General features: G+C 36.0%; 1 protein-coding gene across 2 annotated transcripts in view; it reads left to right on the forward strand.

Moving 5' to 3' along the window:
* NPFR (Neuropeptide F receptor) overlaps positions 1-18,713 on the forward strand; it is a 65,293-nt gene that overhangs the window by 35,320 nt on the left and 11,260 nt on the right. Inside the window, exon 2 of one of the 2 annotated variants that reach the window (XM_073079275.1) lies at positions 16,935-17,147. In XM_073079275.1, the coding sequence (XP_072935376.1) occupies positions 16,935-17,147 (213 nt within the window). The remainder of the gene's footprint in view (positions 1-16,934; positions 17,148-18,713) is intronic. The other variant, XM_073079284.1, reaches the window with a different exon arrangement.

Here is an 18,713-nt window from a genome sequence, read left to right on the forward strand (position 1 = left end):
GTTCATCTACTTTTGGAGCTGACTGTACATCATTGATTTTTGTTGTTAAAGTAAATGTTAAACAACTCCCTCACGAGGTTTTTGTTCGCTGCTAAAGCAAATCGTAATTTATTTCTAACAAGCGCATTAGTCCGAAAAATCAAAGATGCCTGGGAACGAACCCCGGAACGTCACTATCATACTCGTAGCTCCAAATTCATATGACTATTCATCCCTCATAATTGTTTACTAAATAAATACAAAGTAAATACATACAAGTTTGAATACAAAACAATATTTCAAACAAACTTAATTTTATGTTAAAACTATAGGTAATAAAAATTGTCACGTTGAAAACACTTTTTCCAAAATAAATTTGTATTATTAGTCAATGAAAATAATAATTATCACCACAATTATTATGTCTACTCGTATTTAAACAACCTTAAATAACATTTAACCTTAGATAACCGCGCTACACAAATAATAATTTGCAGGGAAGTCAGTTTAAAATTAAACATAGTTCTTGATTCAACATATTTTCAATACGTAAATGAAGTTAAAATAATGAAAAATACAGTTATAAGTAGTTATATATAACAAAAATACAGTTAGACACATTAAAATAGGAACTATATTCGATTAAACTGTACCTCTAACTGAATAAAAAATATAGTTCAAAAACTAAAAACCACGCTAAAATCACACAAAGAAAATCGTTAATCCTGATTCCTGACGATCCTGAAGAGGAGAATGGGTTAATATTATTAAAATCGTGTATTGTCATCGGTTCTGAATAATTGTTCAAAATCTTAAATTAATCGGACTGTTCAAAGTGGGTAAACATCGAGTTCAAAGATTCCGTTACTTTCATACATACATACAGGTCCAGCTAATAAAAGCGTGGTAAAAACGTGAATTTTGATTTGTACGGTTATTCATGCATAGCAGCGATTTGTTACGAGATCAAATAATGTAATCTGTATATCTGTATACAGAATAGTCTGGAAGACCAAACACTATTTCAAAGGATTGTAAAAATTAGGTAAATATTTTTTCCGTTATGCCTCGATATCGAATTCTGAAATGCCACGGTTAAGAGGTAAATACTCTCAAATAAAATAATCCTGATTAGGTACTTGTACGAACATCGGCACGAAGCGAGAACCTGCAGGCGAATATTTCTGCCTCATAACAGCAGTGTTAAGCGCCGCTATGTTCTGGTTTGAAGGGAAGAAATAGTTTTCCGAGGTGTTCCAGCTTAGCTCTCTTGGGTAGCGGCGTATCTGTAGCCGACCTCAGGTAGGAATATCTAATCCTCTGGGGTGGATTACAGATGCCCATTAGCGGCAGTAGCCACTTACCATCATGTGAACTGCATGCTCGTCTCTCCACCTCTATATTTAAAAAAACAAGAATATTGATTGTGTTGCTATCACAATGTCACGTGTTTCTGCACATGACAGCTTAGAAATTAAAAATAGCAAAATATTTTTCTGTATTCATCACGTCATCTAGTAGCAATAATTGGGTTGTGATTTGCTAGCACATCTCTATCTCTTCATTCCATGGTTAATTCCTACTTTCAGAGTAGGTCAATCGCGTCATAATTGGGTCAGCCACTTAACCACATACCTACTGATTACATGTTTGATGAAGTACAAAACACATCAATACTGCATACGTGTATACTTGTATACCCGCGTGGTGGAGCGGTCACCATACCGGTCTGATGCGCAAAGGGTCCCGGGTTCGATCCCCGGCCAGACAGATGTCTAAATGATGAACTTAGATTTCTGTTCCTGGGTCTGGGTGTATGTGTATTTGTCTATGTGTGTGTCCATGGCACCCACGACACGGAATCCTTGTGTGGGGCTGTGAGTGTAGAAAGCGTTAGGTTAGAAAGCTTTACTTTAAATTCAAAGAAAATACATTTTAATTTTAATCTAATTAGTTTTTGATAGGCAGATCCTTAAGCGATTAGCTCGTTCACTAGTTTATAGTACGACCAGTGACAAATTCGTGAGTTTAATTTTTCCACCAAAAGCTTAACCAAGGTTAATCCAAATAAATCGGTCACCTTTACAGACGTTGGGTAAATATTTTTGGAGAATTAAATCCGTAAATCTTACGCACCTTTGAAAGCATTACTAAGAACTCTTTTATATTTTCTTTTACAGTTAAAGGAAGTGGTATTTCTAGGAATGGTATGTGTACGTTTAGTTAGATATTTTATTTCAGGAGTAAAGGAAGATATCTTTTTAGCAGTGGTAGCCTAGTGGCTTTGATAAGTAAAGATACTTCGCCGCCTTGAAATCGAATGAAGCCACAAACGGCTGATTTGTCAGGTATTTTTTGAGTTCTTGACAAATGATTAACATTTTTAGAGAAAATTTATGAATAAATAACTAATACTGCGTAATTTACATATTAAATAAATAAGTATTTCAAATATTTTAGGGACATTTTAGCACGGAGACGTGACAAAACATTTTTACGCAAGTATTTCAATTCTCAAAACCGGTTACATTTTCTTGTTAGGAGTGAGAAATCTTAGGTCTTTAAAACTCGGCTTCTCAATCATGGGGTTTGGGGTTCAGGCATGCACTCATGATGTGCGTATTATAATTATTGTTACGTGATAATGAAGAAGGTAAAATATATCGTTAGGAAACTTTACGCCTCAAAAGTGTGTGGGGTCATCCAATTCGCACTTAGCCTTCGGCTTACACCCCTATAACTTTAACCCATTTCCAGCAGTGGGACCGTAATGATTTGACGATGTTTATTTTCATAACTTCAGAAAAGGTGGTAGAAAAAAATGAAAGGTAGAAAATGGCTATCTCTAATATCAAGATGCAAATATGTATTTAACCAAACTTCTTACCTTTAAATACTTAATCAAAATACCTAAGAATCTTATCTATGAATGTTGCTTTAATATGATAACGAAACGTCATTTGAGTTACACTAAAGACTCGAAGTAGTTTAGAAACTTAATTGATTCGAATTTGTAGTTTCAAATGTATTTGACACTTTAAGCGCCTGAAAAGTTAATCTGCGAAGTAGTAAAGTTCAAATTATTCACAAAGTTGGTGTCAATTATATAAAATGTCGATCAAAAAGTAAAATTGGTGTAAAATTTTATTTTTAACACATTTTACATGTGCTTTTTCACAGGTTTAATGGACGCATATGAAGTTTTATTTTTAACGCACTTTACCTGTGCTTTTTTCAAAGATTTACTGATGTAGAATCCTTTCTAGTTCGACTACTTAGACACACACACATCAGCAGTGTTTAGCGCTGCTGTTTTCTTGTTTAAAGGGAATATAATAAAGGAGACATACTTATTCGAAATGTCCCAGTCTTCAGGGATAGCAACAATGTGACCGATCTAAGATACAATTCTAATCTCGGGCGGCAGTAGCCACTCACCACCAAAGGGACATGCTCGTTTGCTACTATTTTATATTCAAATTCCAATATTATTGATGTGAAACATCTATAGCCGCACGTAAAACCGATTTCTGGCGTGGCGACGCATGCCGATGGTATATATATACAGTCTATATGCAGTAGTGTGTACGGCGTTGCGCCATGCGCAATTTGAAATAAATTCGTAAATTTTTGTATTTAATGAAAATAAATGTTTATTCAATAAATAGTCATCGTTATCTGGAAAAAAATCGTAATATTTTATTTTATTATTATGACATATTTAGTTCCTATCACAATATGTTCTTTTCTGCATATTACTTTTACAAAATAATGTCGATGTTTCACATCTGCCAGGCGTCCCGTGACGGCTCACATTTTTTTTATAAGTCTTAAGTATATCATAAGTATATCATATTATAAGTTATTTACTTATAAAAAACGGCACAATAAATTCCATATTAAATATCATCAGATGTTTTCGAATAATTGATTAATCAAAGGAACAAAGGATGGTTTGAAACATCGATTGATATCAGATAAGTAAGTTCATTGTAACAACAAGTGCGCACTTAATGCAAAGTGCACTTTTATATCCCACGATGTTGTTTGAACATTTCGAAAAATATTTACGTTAGTAACAACTGAATGGATCTATAAAATAAATACATATAAATAATGTAGAAGATGGTAGAACCCTTTGTGATTCGACTTCGGCGGCACCACCGCCACACCTATATCTGCCGCATAACGGCAGCGTTAAGCACTACTGTGTTCTGGTGTAAAGGGTGGTAAGGAAGACATACTTTTCCGAGGCGTTCCAGCTTCGTTCTCAGGGGTAGCGGCGCATCGGCGGCCGACCTCAGGTAGGTATATCTAATCCTATCTGGAGTTGAGTACAGATGTCCGTGGACGGCAGTAGCCACCTACCATCAGGTGGACTGCATGCTCGTCTGCTACTACTATATTATAAAAAAAGTCTTCAATAAAATTATAGTAGTAAATTAACTTACGAATTATTTGAAGTTGAGTGTCCACTGTCGTCCATAAATCAATAATGAACCGCAACTATTTAAATCCCACCTAATTCGACCACAGGTTTTTGAAAATAAAATGTATATTTTTTATTAAAATAGCAAAGAAAAATATCCACTTGATGGCTGATGCCTTTTTTTTGTTAACGAGGGGGAAACCTTCAATTGGTACCCAGTGCCGTGGGAACGACGCCGGGTTATGTGGGATTCTTACCGAACTATACCCCCCCCCCCCCCCCCGGTGGCCGTCCTCGGCGCTGCGTTAAGGGCTCCGGGATCTCCAAAGGAACGCAACCGGAATCCTCTTAGCGCGTTGCCCCGTCGGGCTCCGCCTAGGTGAGTTTTGCGCTCGCCACACCGTCTGGTGCGTACGACGGTATGCGATCACACATACTGCCGTCCTTCCCGGGGTCGCTGGCCGGGCGGTTCGAGCTCCCACTCCTGCCGCCCGCAACCCCGGAAGACCCCGTTTAGTCGCCTCTTGCGACAGGCAGAGGATACCGTAGCCCTATTCTGATCCCGAAACTACAGGGACAAGCCCCAGCTGCCTATAGGCATCTGTACCCAACTCTATTTAGAACAGGAGTCCTTCATGAAGCCGATCATAAATGCATTACCAATCCTGAATATAAAGATGTTCGATTCGAGTTCGAGGCAAAAGTGGTGCTATCCCTGGGTACTACCTCTTTAAAAGTATGTGCACCAACGAACCCAAATGACAAATAACCAGCGTAACAAAAACCCACGTCCTCGCACAATAGCTGAAAGTAAAATGTCATAAAACTAAAATTATGGATATAGCACTTTTTCATTTCACGCCCAGTACGTAGCAATTTTATAAAACGCCTCGGTAACAAATAATCCAATTAAATTTCTCTTTCCTACAAAATGAAAATGTAAGGGAAATATTATTCCCGTCTTCCGTTGGAGCGTGATTTGTTAAAATCTTCGCCGTAGTGACCACGTGATTATTAAGGCAAGGTACACACGTAGCAACTTTGTATTTTCGATGCTCTTTAAGTTGCACTTTTTAGGGGCTTATGAAAAATGATAAGAGTGTTAGGAGGCGCGCGCACGATGCACTTCTTGAAGTTGCATGTTAAATCCATTTGTTGACATAATCTAAATTAAATTAAATAAAACATATTTTAGCTGGATTATTAAATGATAGATAAATTAAAGTGTTGGATTTAGGTTAAAATGTGTTTAATTCTAATGAGAATATAAATTCTTATTTGCAAAACGTAATTATTCCATTGAGTCTAGAGTTTACCAACTATACAGTTGGTACGCTGTAGAGTGATTATACTTAAATACTTATAACTACACTTTAATCCTTATATTTATATTACTTGCTATATTTAAGTTGTCCTAACTAATATTATAAATGCGAATATGAGATTGTTTGTTAATATGTTTCCTCCACTTTCACACCTTAACTAAATAACAAATTGTCATAAAATTACACATATAGTCAGGGGTTAAGAAAAGGACATGGAGGACCTTTTATCCGGAAAAAATCAGTTTAAGCGCTTATCACGAGCGAGGCCGCAGGTAAAAACTAGTATTTTTATAACGCCAAAGAATACGAAAATCTTTTAAGTTAAGTTCAGACGCACGTAAAAAGATGCAACCAAAGTAGTAAGCTAATCGTGGTATTGCTTTGTGAGAGCAAATGGAGCCAGAATCTTACCAACATTTTGCGTATAGTAACAAAAATCCTATGCCATAAAGAACAATCAACCCCGATACATAGTTGAAAGCCCTCATTTGAATCAGAAAGGAAAAGTGCTATCCGCTATTAAGGTTAAGTCGAAAATACAAGATCGAAAAGGTTTTTTGCGTCAATGAATGAGTAAGAAATGGCTTAGATTTTTTAATTATTTTGTTAATTTAAGATAAATAAAACACAAAAAGATAGATAATTTTAAAATAACAAAGAGGAATGATATAAGCAATAAGACAGACAAAGAAGTTGACAAAATGCAATAAGGGAATACCATATTCCGACTCGCATTCAAATTCGTATGCATCTTTTGTATACGGCCTTAATCTACATCCATTCTTCTGTCCATAAAGACATTGAAATACCAGTTTCAAAAAAAAATGTATAGGTTGCACTCCGGGAGTGCTGTCAGAAGTGAAAACTCTCGAAACCTAACCTGAATAATAAAATATATTAAAAAAAGATTGGAACTGACACCCATTGACATATTTTGTCTATACTGACATCTTGTCTTTTGCAGTTTGCTTTGGAGTCTTACGAATTTCCGATCAGGCCACGTGTCCTGACGTAAGTTTAACATTTTTTGCCTATCACAAAAAGTGTAACTTTGATTTATTTTCTTTTTCTTGTCTATCATTTAATCCAGAATGAATTTGCACAATACTTTTAATCAAAGATTTTTAATCTGGTCTCATGTAAGATTTTTAATTATTTTGCTGTTGTATAATGGTACACTTGGATATTAAAAAGTTACGAGCAATTATTTTTAAAATAAAATTCGATGGCTTAAACAAGAATATAGTAGTTCCCTCAATTTAGATGAAACCAACGACACCTCATATATAAAATTCCACCAAGCCGTTTAGGTTGCAAAGCATGCCAAGGATAGAGACATACCTATGCTCGCATAACATTACCTTCCACAGTCAAGTAACAACCACTTCATCATTCTTTTATATCCATCATCAACATCCATTATATCCACAATGGTAAATTTTAAATGCAATAAGTTAATAACTTCATTTCTCTTAACTAATATATAATGTAGCGTATACTATTTACTTGTGAACAAAGTAAATACATATGACATTTATTTTTTAAAACAAAAGCACAAAATGGGAAGCTTGTTTTTAAAACTGATGAAAGTTTCGTACGGTGTTGACGTTTAAAAACAAATTCGGGGCAATAATATTTTGAACAAAACGGAGCGTCAATACAAAAGTTGGGTTTAAACTCGTATATTACAAAAGTGGAGTGGAATCACATTTTATAGGAGTTTTGGCACTTTATTATTAACTGTCTTCGCGTGCGACTTTGCTAACTTAGCCTTTTTTTTTCATGGGGAAAACCTTCATGGATTCTTCTTAGCTGGGGCGATACGCCGGACTCCTACCGGCTAAAACCCCAAGGTGTTCCTCTGGACGCCTTTTGTTGGGACCATGGGTACGCTAATAGCACTAGTCCGCGATCCCGATGGCGTTTGCCCGCGACCGGGCCCGTCTCGGTTCGGGTTGCTAACTTAGCCTTAGATAGTTTCAAAATCATTTACGATATTTTTAGGGTAATGTAAGAAAAATCAAAGTCTTTATTCGTGTGTCTGTCCATTATAACGCTTTGGCAAAGGGAGATCTCCCGCCGGGCTAGGTGATCATGCCCGGGGAGCGGCCGTGCTCCAACAGTCTCAGTTCGGAGCTTGTATATATGCAAGATGTTTAGAAACTTCGATAGCGTGATTCAGCATCGCCATCTCTTGACGAGAAGCGGGAAGTCGCTACACCACCTTTAAAACTCGAACACATCAACACTTAACACTGCTGTTCTTTTTTTTATTTCATGGATCTGTAAATTTACCTGAATCAAAAGAATTCTCTGTTCATCACAAAAATAGACTTCAGGTTTTCAATTTCATGAAAGTTGGTTTATCAGTTGTTTAGTGAAGAGGAACATATATAAACTTTCTTTTTCATTTAGTGCTAGTATTCCGGCAAAAAAATATGTAAGTAAGGGTCACATTCTTACATAAAAATCTCGGCTTCGAAAAGTATTAAGGTCTAAAATTAGACCAAATTCTGTAGACAGTTGTATTCTTAATATATCCAACAGATCCTTATTGTGCCTAGAATACATAACCGAGAACCTACCTGTTATGTGTGTCAAATGAAATAGATTGTCGATAAATGAAATGTTCAATTAATTGTTTTTCTTTTCTTCCCTTCTGCAGATTTCACTTTACCGTTCACTTTTTAATGACTTGGCAAGTTGCTTGAAACTTTTCAAATAAAAAGTGAATCAGTGGTCCGTGAAGATATTTTTGAGAAATTGTCTGGTAACTATTATTAAACTCGTTAAGTGATATTTCTTGCCGAAAACACTTATTTATTTAAAACAATTTGACACGCTCGTCATCAAAATACTTCATCATATACTCATCATCGAAATAATTTAATCTGATACCACACAAGATTTCTCTAAATAAATAACTGTTGCTAGCTAACAAAATCTTTATTAGGTACATTTCTCCCACAGGTTTTGCTTTATATAGAAGCATCTAAGTATTTTCTGTATTTTTGTTTCTTCTATGATAGTAATAAAATACTTTGCATAACCAAGTCATTTGGCATCTGCAAGATAAGAAATATTTATCTCATGTTTTTATCAGATGAGTTTCTATGATACTTGCTTCGTGTCTGGAATTCTGCCAACTCAAATATCTAGAAATTGGCCAGAATGTGACCATAATCTGACATAAAATGCGATGATAATTTGATATTATTAGTTTTGGCAACCCAGTACAATTATATCGCGGTTTATGTTAAATGTTAAATGGTGCTTGGCCTGGATTAGGTACTTCATATGTCATAAATAAATATAATAATGGACCCAATGGCGTTAATGTAACGGGTTAAGCGAATAATACATAGTAATATATAGTCAATCTCGTTCGCCTGTGGCACTATCACCAGACCTATTTCTGCCTAGCAGAGTAGCAAAAATTTGGTAAAGGAGATTCTATTTTACGATGCGATCCATCTTTAGTGTTGAAAAACAGAAATGTATCAGTGACCGATTACAGAAAAAAACCTCTCATATATTCAATTGTTTCACATGAATTAAATATCCAAAAGTAAAACCATACATGACAGTTCTCTTGAAGTTACTTACAGGCAAATTATTCGAGCCGATACCTACGCCACACCGATTTCTACCTATTAACAGCAGCCTATAAAGCGCTGCTGTGTTCTGGTCTGAAGGATATGGTAATGGAACATACTTTTCCGAGACATTCCAACTTAGTCCTCCGAGGTAGCGGCGCATCTATGGCTAACCTTAGGTAAGAATCTAATCTTATCTAAGGTTGATAACTGATGTCCATGGATGGCAGTAGCCACTTACCATCAGGTGGATTGCATATTCGTCTGCTATTCCTATATTCAAAATTCAAATAGCCCTACCATCTTTTCAATAAATCTCTTCGTCTCTTCATTTTCTAAAATATAAGTTGGAATGGAAAACAATATTTAAGTAAATCAAATAAAATACCCAGATCTTGTTACATAATGAAATTGCACGAAAAACACTGACCCTGGTGACAATCTGATCTTCACAGAATGTGTTCAAACAAAAGCATCCTACGCAAATAGTACCGTACTTACACATTGGCCCAAATTTCTTGTTCCTTCTTTCTACCTTTCTTATGACCCTCTGTCTAAACAAGTCACAGTATTTTTGGTGGTCATAAAAATGTTTATAGTCATCATGTTATTACCATTCGGCAGTGCTTATATATTTTTTATAACATTGAAGTAGCAAACTAGCATGCAGTCCACCTGATGGTAGAATGCCGTTAACATATAACCATATTTCATATAGGACAAGGGTTCTACGTTAAACCGATCACGGATGTGTTGCCATTCCTGTACCCTTACCATAAGTTTTTACGTTTTGACAAATATGACTGTTTTGGTATTTGTTTACGTATTTGCGCATACAAATTCCAATCAGCGCCCCTAGCGGATTGTATCAGAACTATACTGTCAGTAACGTAACATTAAATGTATAAATTTACAAAATGGCGTTTTATGTTTTGTCTCTCTTTTTTGCGAACATGAAGTAGACAAAAAGACTTGAGCGCTTACTTATTGTTACGTTTACTCAGTCTACTGAAACAAACGGAACACAATGATGGTTTGAGTAAACGTAACATAAAATTGTGGGATGTTTTGAAAACTCATTGTAAGGGTACTGATTTCTAAGATACATAGATGCCTCATATATAAGTCAGTTAGTATGGTATCAATCCGCCTATATGATGGTGATGCCACCCCGATTGAACCATATTAAGTCTTCCACCTTTCAATCAATGAAAAATATCAATCAATTTACTCAATCTACAATCAATATTATTAATCTTCAAGCTAGTGTAATGACTAAAATCACAAAAAAATTGTATAGGCACGTACTAAACGCAATCAAAAATATTAGTTTTAAAAGACAAAATCAGTTAATATTATTTAATATTTTAATAGAGAGCCTAAATCAGAGCCTAAGTCCTTTATAACCCTAAACATAATTCACGAAACCAAAGTAAATTATCCGTTTAATCTAACCTTGGTAATGCTAAAACCTACTTTCACAGTGCCTAAATCTCTAGAATTTTACAGGCTTTATTAAGGTTACATGCAAGGGTAGTTTTTACCCGAAATATCTGCGGTTGTGTCTGTTTTATTCGCGAGTATTTTGGAAATTGCGAGCTGAAACAAACTTGGCATAGTTTCAGCTTTCGTGAATTTGATGACTGAAGTAATTTTAAAGTTTGGCTACTGCCTCAAAATTCAAAACAGCTACGTGATTTTATACTTTATATTTTGTTGTAAACCCATTACTATCCCACTGCTAGGCACGGGTCTCCGGGCTTAGTTAGGCTTTGAAGGTGGTAGAACCCTTTGTGGTTCGACTCCGGCGGCACCACCGCCACACCTATTTCTACCTAATAACAGCAGTGTTAGGCGCTGCTGTGTAACGGTTTAAAGGATGTGGTAAGGGAGACGATATAGCTTCCGATGATTTCCGAGGCGTTATAGCTTAGACCTCAGAGGTAGCGGCGCATCTGTGCCCGACCTCAGGTAGGAATATCTAATCCTATCTGGGATTTATTACAGATGTCGATGGGCGGCAGTAGCCATCAGGTGGACTGCATGCTCGTCTGCTACTCCTATATTCTAAAAAAGGCCATAGTCTACCACGCTAGCCCAGTGCAAATTAGTAGCCGTCACACACCTTTGCGAACTTTTATTCACGTATATAGGTTTCCTCAGGATATTCTTTTCATCGCTACTGCAAATCACAATTAGGGTCAAATACGTTAATGTACTTGAAAATCAGCGTGCCAGGGGGATTGAACTTCGAACCCTCCGCTAAAGAGGCCAAGTTTCAACCACTGGGCTATCACTGCTTTTGTATAAACCTAAAATAATAGTATAAATATGAGTCGTAATCACCATTTCGGAAGTTATTATTTGGATAGAGAAGAAACAACGTTACTCTATAACAGGCCAATCCTTTTGCATTACCTAAAAAGTAAACGTCTTACAAATGGCCAATTTAGTGACTAATAAACCAGATATAACAATCAACCAAACAAAACATCACAAAGAAACATATACGAGAATTAAAAAAAAATCGCAACGGTGTATCAGTACCAGCGGCCAATGCGGTCAGTCAGCTGGGACGTCATACCCTCCGGGACTCTCATATGATAAGGCAATGTTAACATAAGGGCAGTGGGCATGGAATTTCGGGCTTGAGGATACCCTCTTTGCCCGGGCAGATTCTCAGGTGGTAAATACCCCCCGGATTTTTGATATTTATTCATAATAATATAATGTTATTTAAAACATAATATAATAATGAAAAAATATAAAAAATATATCATCCCACTGTTGAGTGGGTGATTCGGTACTTATGCGAACTTCCAATGCGGTGGGCATGAGCCTAAGCCTCTCTCAATCTGAAAGGAGACCCATGCCCAGCAGTGGGGGTAAAAATGGGACTTACCATCGCCATAATAAAACCGATATAACAATCAACCAGTATAAAATGACGCGCGGAAAGAAATTTCATTACCAACTCGATGGGTGCTCAGAGTAAGTTCCGTTTGCTCAGAAAGCAATTTTGAAGGCATTTCTCATATCGGACCGACGTTACTGTCTGATTAAACTACTTCCTGATACGATTAAACGAGCAATTGACTTGATGTATTAATTCATTGTGATGTAGGCTATAAATTAGTCTTTAATTAAAAAAATATCTTGAAAATCGGCCTCTGAGTCAAGGGATCCTTCATTCATTATCATTCATTCAAATTCACTAGTTATCATTTGCTTAAACGGTAAAGAAACATCGCGAGGAAACCTGCGTTTCTGAGAGTTCTTGAAAAATGAGTGGGCGAAATCTACTAATTAGCACTTGGCCAGCGCGATGGACTATGGCCTAACCCCTCTCATAAACAAACATCTTTATTTGCCAAATAAGGTACAAAACTCTGGTGAAATCTGTCCTAAGATGCAAGAATCCTCTTATTTTATGGTGTGTGGTTCATACTGAGAGGACACCTGTGCTCAGCAGTGGGACAGTAATAGGTTGACGACGACGACGTGTTTTGTGTTTCGTACGTTGTCGTTCGTGGTAAGGGAGACATAACTGTCCCAGGCACTCCAATTTTGTTCTAAAGGTAGCAAACTAGCAATGCATCTGTAGCCAAAGTCAGTTAAGACGCTTATCTTAAGTAGGGTTGATTACAGATGATCATAGACAGCAATAACCAGTTTCCAACAATTGCATTGCATGTTCCTTGGCCTTTTCAAAATTATAAAAAACTGTGTGGCGACCTCCCGCTACTCGTCAAGACATAGCGCCACGAGTATTCTGAATCATGCTATCGAAGTTTTCTAAATATCTGGCATATATAAGCTCCGAACTGATATTGTCGGAGCACGGCCGCTCCCCGGGCATGATCACCTAGCCCGGCGGGAGATCTCCCTTTGCCAAAACTGCATCTTAGGAATTACGAATACTTCACATTCTAAAGGAGCTTCTCACTAATTCCTCACTAACTTGACACTACACCCTCGCCTATTAATTAAAGAACCAATTTGTAACTATTACGTAATTACTGTCCGACGGTTCAAACAATTAATATTTAACAAGCCGGGGATAATTGGCTACTCCTCCGTGGTAAGCATTACAAGACTTACATTGTTATTTCAAACGAGGTTACCACGTAACAAGTTTGAAATTTATTTAAACACTTTTTTTATTAGTTGAATCTTTTATGCATTTAAAATCCTTAAAAATAACGAAAAAGTTGTAATGATTTAGATAGTTATCGAATCATTTTAATTTATTTTAAAATAAGAAAAAATATATGTACATTTATTTTTATCCAATTTTAAAGTGACCAATGCCCCTATGGGCAGAGGCCATTTTACTATTGAGACTACAAGCTCGCTTGCTACTTCAACTACATACAAATATCGGACTGTTGCTACCTAAAATAATATACCACCTTAATATACACTACGACATGATTTGGAATTCAAAGAAAGGTTTTAGGCACCTCACTGAAAGCCCTAATCACTTATCGAATTCAAACTCAGACCCAATAAAAAGATAGACTTACCTTAGATAATAAACGATTTAAATTTATAAAGTTAGGTTAAAAACTACTTCGCAACAATCCGCTACCAATATGTGGTGTATGGTATATATTTTAAACCGTGCAGTATGTACCACCCTCCCTACCACAAAGGATACGCACATGCAAAAAATGCAATTACTGCAGAATAGTGTATTAAAATCTAATCTGTTATCAAATATCAATTGGGTTGCTAAATCATCAACTACTTTGATCTGATCATCATGCCAGTTAATAATGCCTGTTAATATATTTTGTAAATTGACTGCATAATAGTGCATCAAAGTCAAATTCAGCATCAATTATTAATATGGTTGCTCAATCATCAACTACTTTGATTTGATCATCATGCCAGTTAATAAAGGTTTTAAATTTACTGTAGAATAGTGCAACAAAATCAAATCTGTCATCAAATATCAATCGGGTCGCTAACTCATCAAGTACTTTGATTTGATCATGATGCCAGTTAATATTCAAATTTAGTGCAATCTAGTGAATCAAATGCTATTTTGGATTTCTCGCTAACTGAATATCGATCCATGCCAAATTCAGCCAATTAATTAATACACGAATAATTCACATATACAATTCTGCTAAACGTATTCAGCAGTTATCGTCATGGACTCACGGTCCGACTGTTGGGCACAGGTCTTCTTTGAGAATGAAAGATGTCTAAGACAGTCTGCGCTGACCAAGTACAAAGTGGACTTACACTTTTGACAACTTCTTTTTTAAGCACTTTCGCATGATAGTTATAGATTTCCGTACGATGTTTTCAGTCGCCGTTATAGCAAGTGATAATTATGTTCTAACACGCACATAAGTTTGAAAACTCGCCCCTCGAGTCGAGGAGGGCGATTGAGAGGCTTGAGATCGGAGGTTCGAATCCCAGGCACGTACTTGAGTTTCAACCACGAGGCCATAAAGTTATACATTTTAAACGACATGAAAGTATTATAAAACGTTTTTGTTTCACCATGACTTTCATTTCATCTTTAATTACGCCAAAGAAGTGCATAACTTCTTACGCACCTAAATAATAAGAAAAAGCGTGTGGGTACCACACGCTTTTTCTTAATATATAAAACTCTATTATTCTATCTATTCCATAATAATGTTTGTGTCCGGAAAACTTAAACGAGAACATAAAAAGAAAAAGATTTTTCTTATATACTTTTTTGCCGAATTTCCCATGGGAACGGGGAAATTTCAAGCCTTACGCGAGGTTCAAATAGGACAAGTTATATCTAACAAATGGTTATAAATAATGTGTGCCTATTCTCGATTGTACTATTTTCTCTAGAGTTGTTTTATTTACTGCCCTTCTAGATAATATCAGACTGAACGCAAACATTTTTCACGCTAGAGAAAGGTGGTACCTAACCTGTCAAACAATACCGATTCTTCCTTCCAAAGTTGTGTCCTACACATTTCCAACGAAAAGCTTTTTTTATAATATAAAACTATTATAAGATAGGAGTAGCAGACGAGCATGCAGTCCACCCGATGATAAGTGGCTGCTGACGCCCATGGACATCTGTAATCAACTTCAGATGGGATTAAATATTCCTACCTGAGGTCGGCCACAGATGCGCCGCTACCCCTGAGGACTAAGCTGGAACGCCTCGGAAAAGTCTCCCTTACCAAACAAAGCTACAATTTACGCTAGAGATTCGTATAGCATAATACGCCTGGCAAACCATACGCTACAAAGTTATCAATATTTCGAAGTCTTGTCTCCCTTTTTTGGTCAGAGTATGCAAACTTTCTCAGCTAAATTACCGAACTTCCTACAATGTAAATAGCCCCTATCAAAACCTTTTTGGACCTTTACTCAATTTGACTTGAGTTTTTAAATAAAATCCCTGGGACATTGTGATTATTGCAAAACTTGTTAGACATTCTGATGATTGCATAAAAGTTTTTTTCTTCAGGAATAGGAGGATATATTCATAGTATTATGAATGCTGGGGATAAGTTTTGTCTCAGAAATGTGTTATAAGAGTTTTATACACACTTGGTCTTTTGGATTTTTGGATTTTATAAACTTTTGAGAAATTACATAGAACTCTCAGTCATGCATTTTAGTTGATTTTAGTCACCATCTTTCAACACCAACAAATATCAAAATTAATTATGACAGGGATTTGAATTCCGGACGCCAAGCGTGCCGCGAAATTGCCGCTGGACTGTACCAAAATTAAAAAATCCTGAAGTTGGCTAAAAATAATAATGGACTAAATGTTGCTATCTAGTAGGCGAATCTACTTAGCCAAATTTAAACTAGGAGACTCAAACACTACTATTATAAGTCTAAAATAAACAGTATCGTATGACTGAATAAAATCAAAAAGAGGGAAATCTACTTTTGCCGCTATAAAATGAGTGTTACAATTCTTAGAGTCATTTAATTGTCTGACAAACAATGCATTAGTAACTGTTTACATTTCAGTCAGTTCAAAATTGCATTGGTTAGTAATAATGGAAGTCCATCATTCGCTAAAATTATATTTGAACATTTCTAAGAATTGTGTATTCTATTCAAACTATATTATTTTTTGAAATTTGAAACCACGTTTAATTTTTGAAATATAGGTATTAATAAAGTTCTAAATTTGTCATCATCAACAGGTATGAATATGTTGCTTCTCTCTAGGGTAATATAGAAATTCTTGAAAAAGTGAATTTCTTATATTATAGTACTCTTTAAACCTGTACCCTTAGGATGAGTTTTTCAGTTTTATACAAAAATGACTGTTTTGGTGTTTTTACGTATTTGCCCACACATTTCCAATCAGCGCCCCTAGCGGATTGTATCAGACCTGATTGGAAATTTATGGGAAATACATAAACAAAAACAGTATTTTTTGTCAAAACGTAAAACTCATACTAAGGGTACAAAACACAGTCTTTCGACTTCGGATGCACAACCATCACACCAATTTCTGCCTAATGACATGAGTGTTAAGTGCTTCTGTTTTGACATGAGGCATTCCAATTTAGTCCTCGGGTAGATAATTTGTATATTATAGACCTAATAACATATATTTTTTTTCTTTTTCAGACACCCGACTCCAGCATGAACCTAACCCTGAACGGATCAGCAAGATGGCTAATAGAGGCGTCCAGGGAAATCGAGAACCCTAACAATCTGTTAGAGAAGTTCTCTCTGAACAGAAAGGTCGATGATCCGACACAAGCCCTGCTCCTCACCTTCTATGGCATCCTGGTCGTCATCGGCGGCGTTGGGAATGCCCTCGTTGTAATTTCCGTAAGTGTAGGTTTGACATTTATTAACAAAGATTCTACTAATTGGTATTGCCTGCGATTGTCCGCATGCATGTGGTCTTCGATAGTTTGGATGTACGATTCATAGTTTTAATTGGATGTAAATTATGTCGTTTTCTATATTGTTTTGATCTTGGCTTCAAGTATCGCTCAAAATAAAAAAATGTGGATTCCCTTTACCGTACCCATTAAATAGAAGCCACATTTTTTATTTATTCCTTTATTGGAAATTAGAGCTTAACTTATTTTACTCGCATTTGGTTGGTAATAGCTCAAATAGCTACACTAAGAATAAAATACAATATTTCTATTTCATTTTTTTTTTTTCAAAAGAAATTAAGCTGAAATATCTAGTTATAGATAAACGATATTCTTCAAATATATTATTATATTAATTAGTGCCTAAACCATTTAAACATACTATACGCTTGCAAATTGTGCTTCCCGGCGATTAAATACTGAACCACTCGTATATAAGACTGAACGTGAGTCACCATCCATCATGAAATCAGTTCCCAATGGACCATCCTAACACCAAAATTACACACTTTACGTAACCGATATATACTCCCCATAACACACTTCATAGCTTAGCCTTAATTTCCCAGACAATCCCAGTAGGGCACGTGTCCTATAAATCACGTCCCCAAATCTAATTACTTTCCAACCCCTAATTACTTCCCAACCCTAAATAAGACATGATCTATTTATACCGTAATACAGGACACCATATTTTTTTCGGGTCAGGATTTCCTAATTTAATCTCAGACGTGCATGTTTTACAAAATATCCGTTGTATCCGTTGTATCTACTCAATAATTAACCATGGTCATCTTAATCTTAGTTTTGTGTATATTCCATTTTCTGTATCTAAACCCACTCTGTGGACTATGCATCAATTGTACTCCCTGTGGTACTCTAGTGGAATATGAAAAGTTTTACAATCAAGCTTACTTCATGTTTTAGATATGTAATTATTTGTACAATATCTTCGTCGAGAAGAACACATTTCATATTTCAAACCATTTAATATAATCAAATTATAACGGCCACTTCCCAGGCAGTGTTGCCGTTACGTTATAAACCAAGCATTATGACCTATCTCAACAACTGTCAACTTGCCTATATTTATGTCTTTGATAGATCGTCAATTATTACCTTATATCTTATCTATTGATTTATTTGCCCTTTATAGTGCTCTCCTAGATACATTTTCAACTAATTGGCACCACGCCAATCGATCCTGTGAATCTAACGCTTCACCGCCTAATCTCGCTATCAAAAAATCATCATCATCAATCAAGGCAAATTCAATCAATCTTTCAATCAATCATTTATTTGCTCAGAATGTAGCTTCAAAACTACGTCATCTTTTTATTTTAAGAGGCTTTAAAGAGACTGTAACCTAAGAGGCTTTAAAGAGACTGTAACCTAAGAACTACTATTACTATAAGTTCTTCAAGTATTAGCGACTTCATCTTCGACGTCGACTCATTAGTGTCTCACTGCTGGGCTCATTAGTGTCTCTCCTTTTCTTAGAGTGCGAAGAGTTAAA

This window comes from Epargyreus clarus, unplaced genomic scaffold (genome assembly GCF_041222505.1).
Source record: "Epargyreus clarus isolate Ecla_fem2 unplaced genomic scaffold, WU_Ecla_fem_2.2 ptg000002l, whole genome shotgun sequence".
In the NCBI taxonomy this organism is placed as follows: Eukaryota; Metazoa; Arthropoda; class Insecta; order Lepidoptera; family Hesperiidae; genus Epargyreus; species Epargyreus clarus.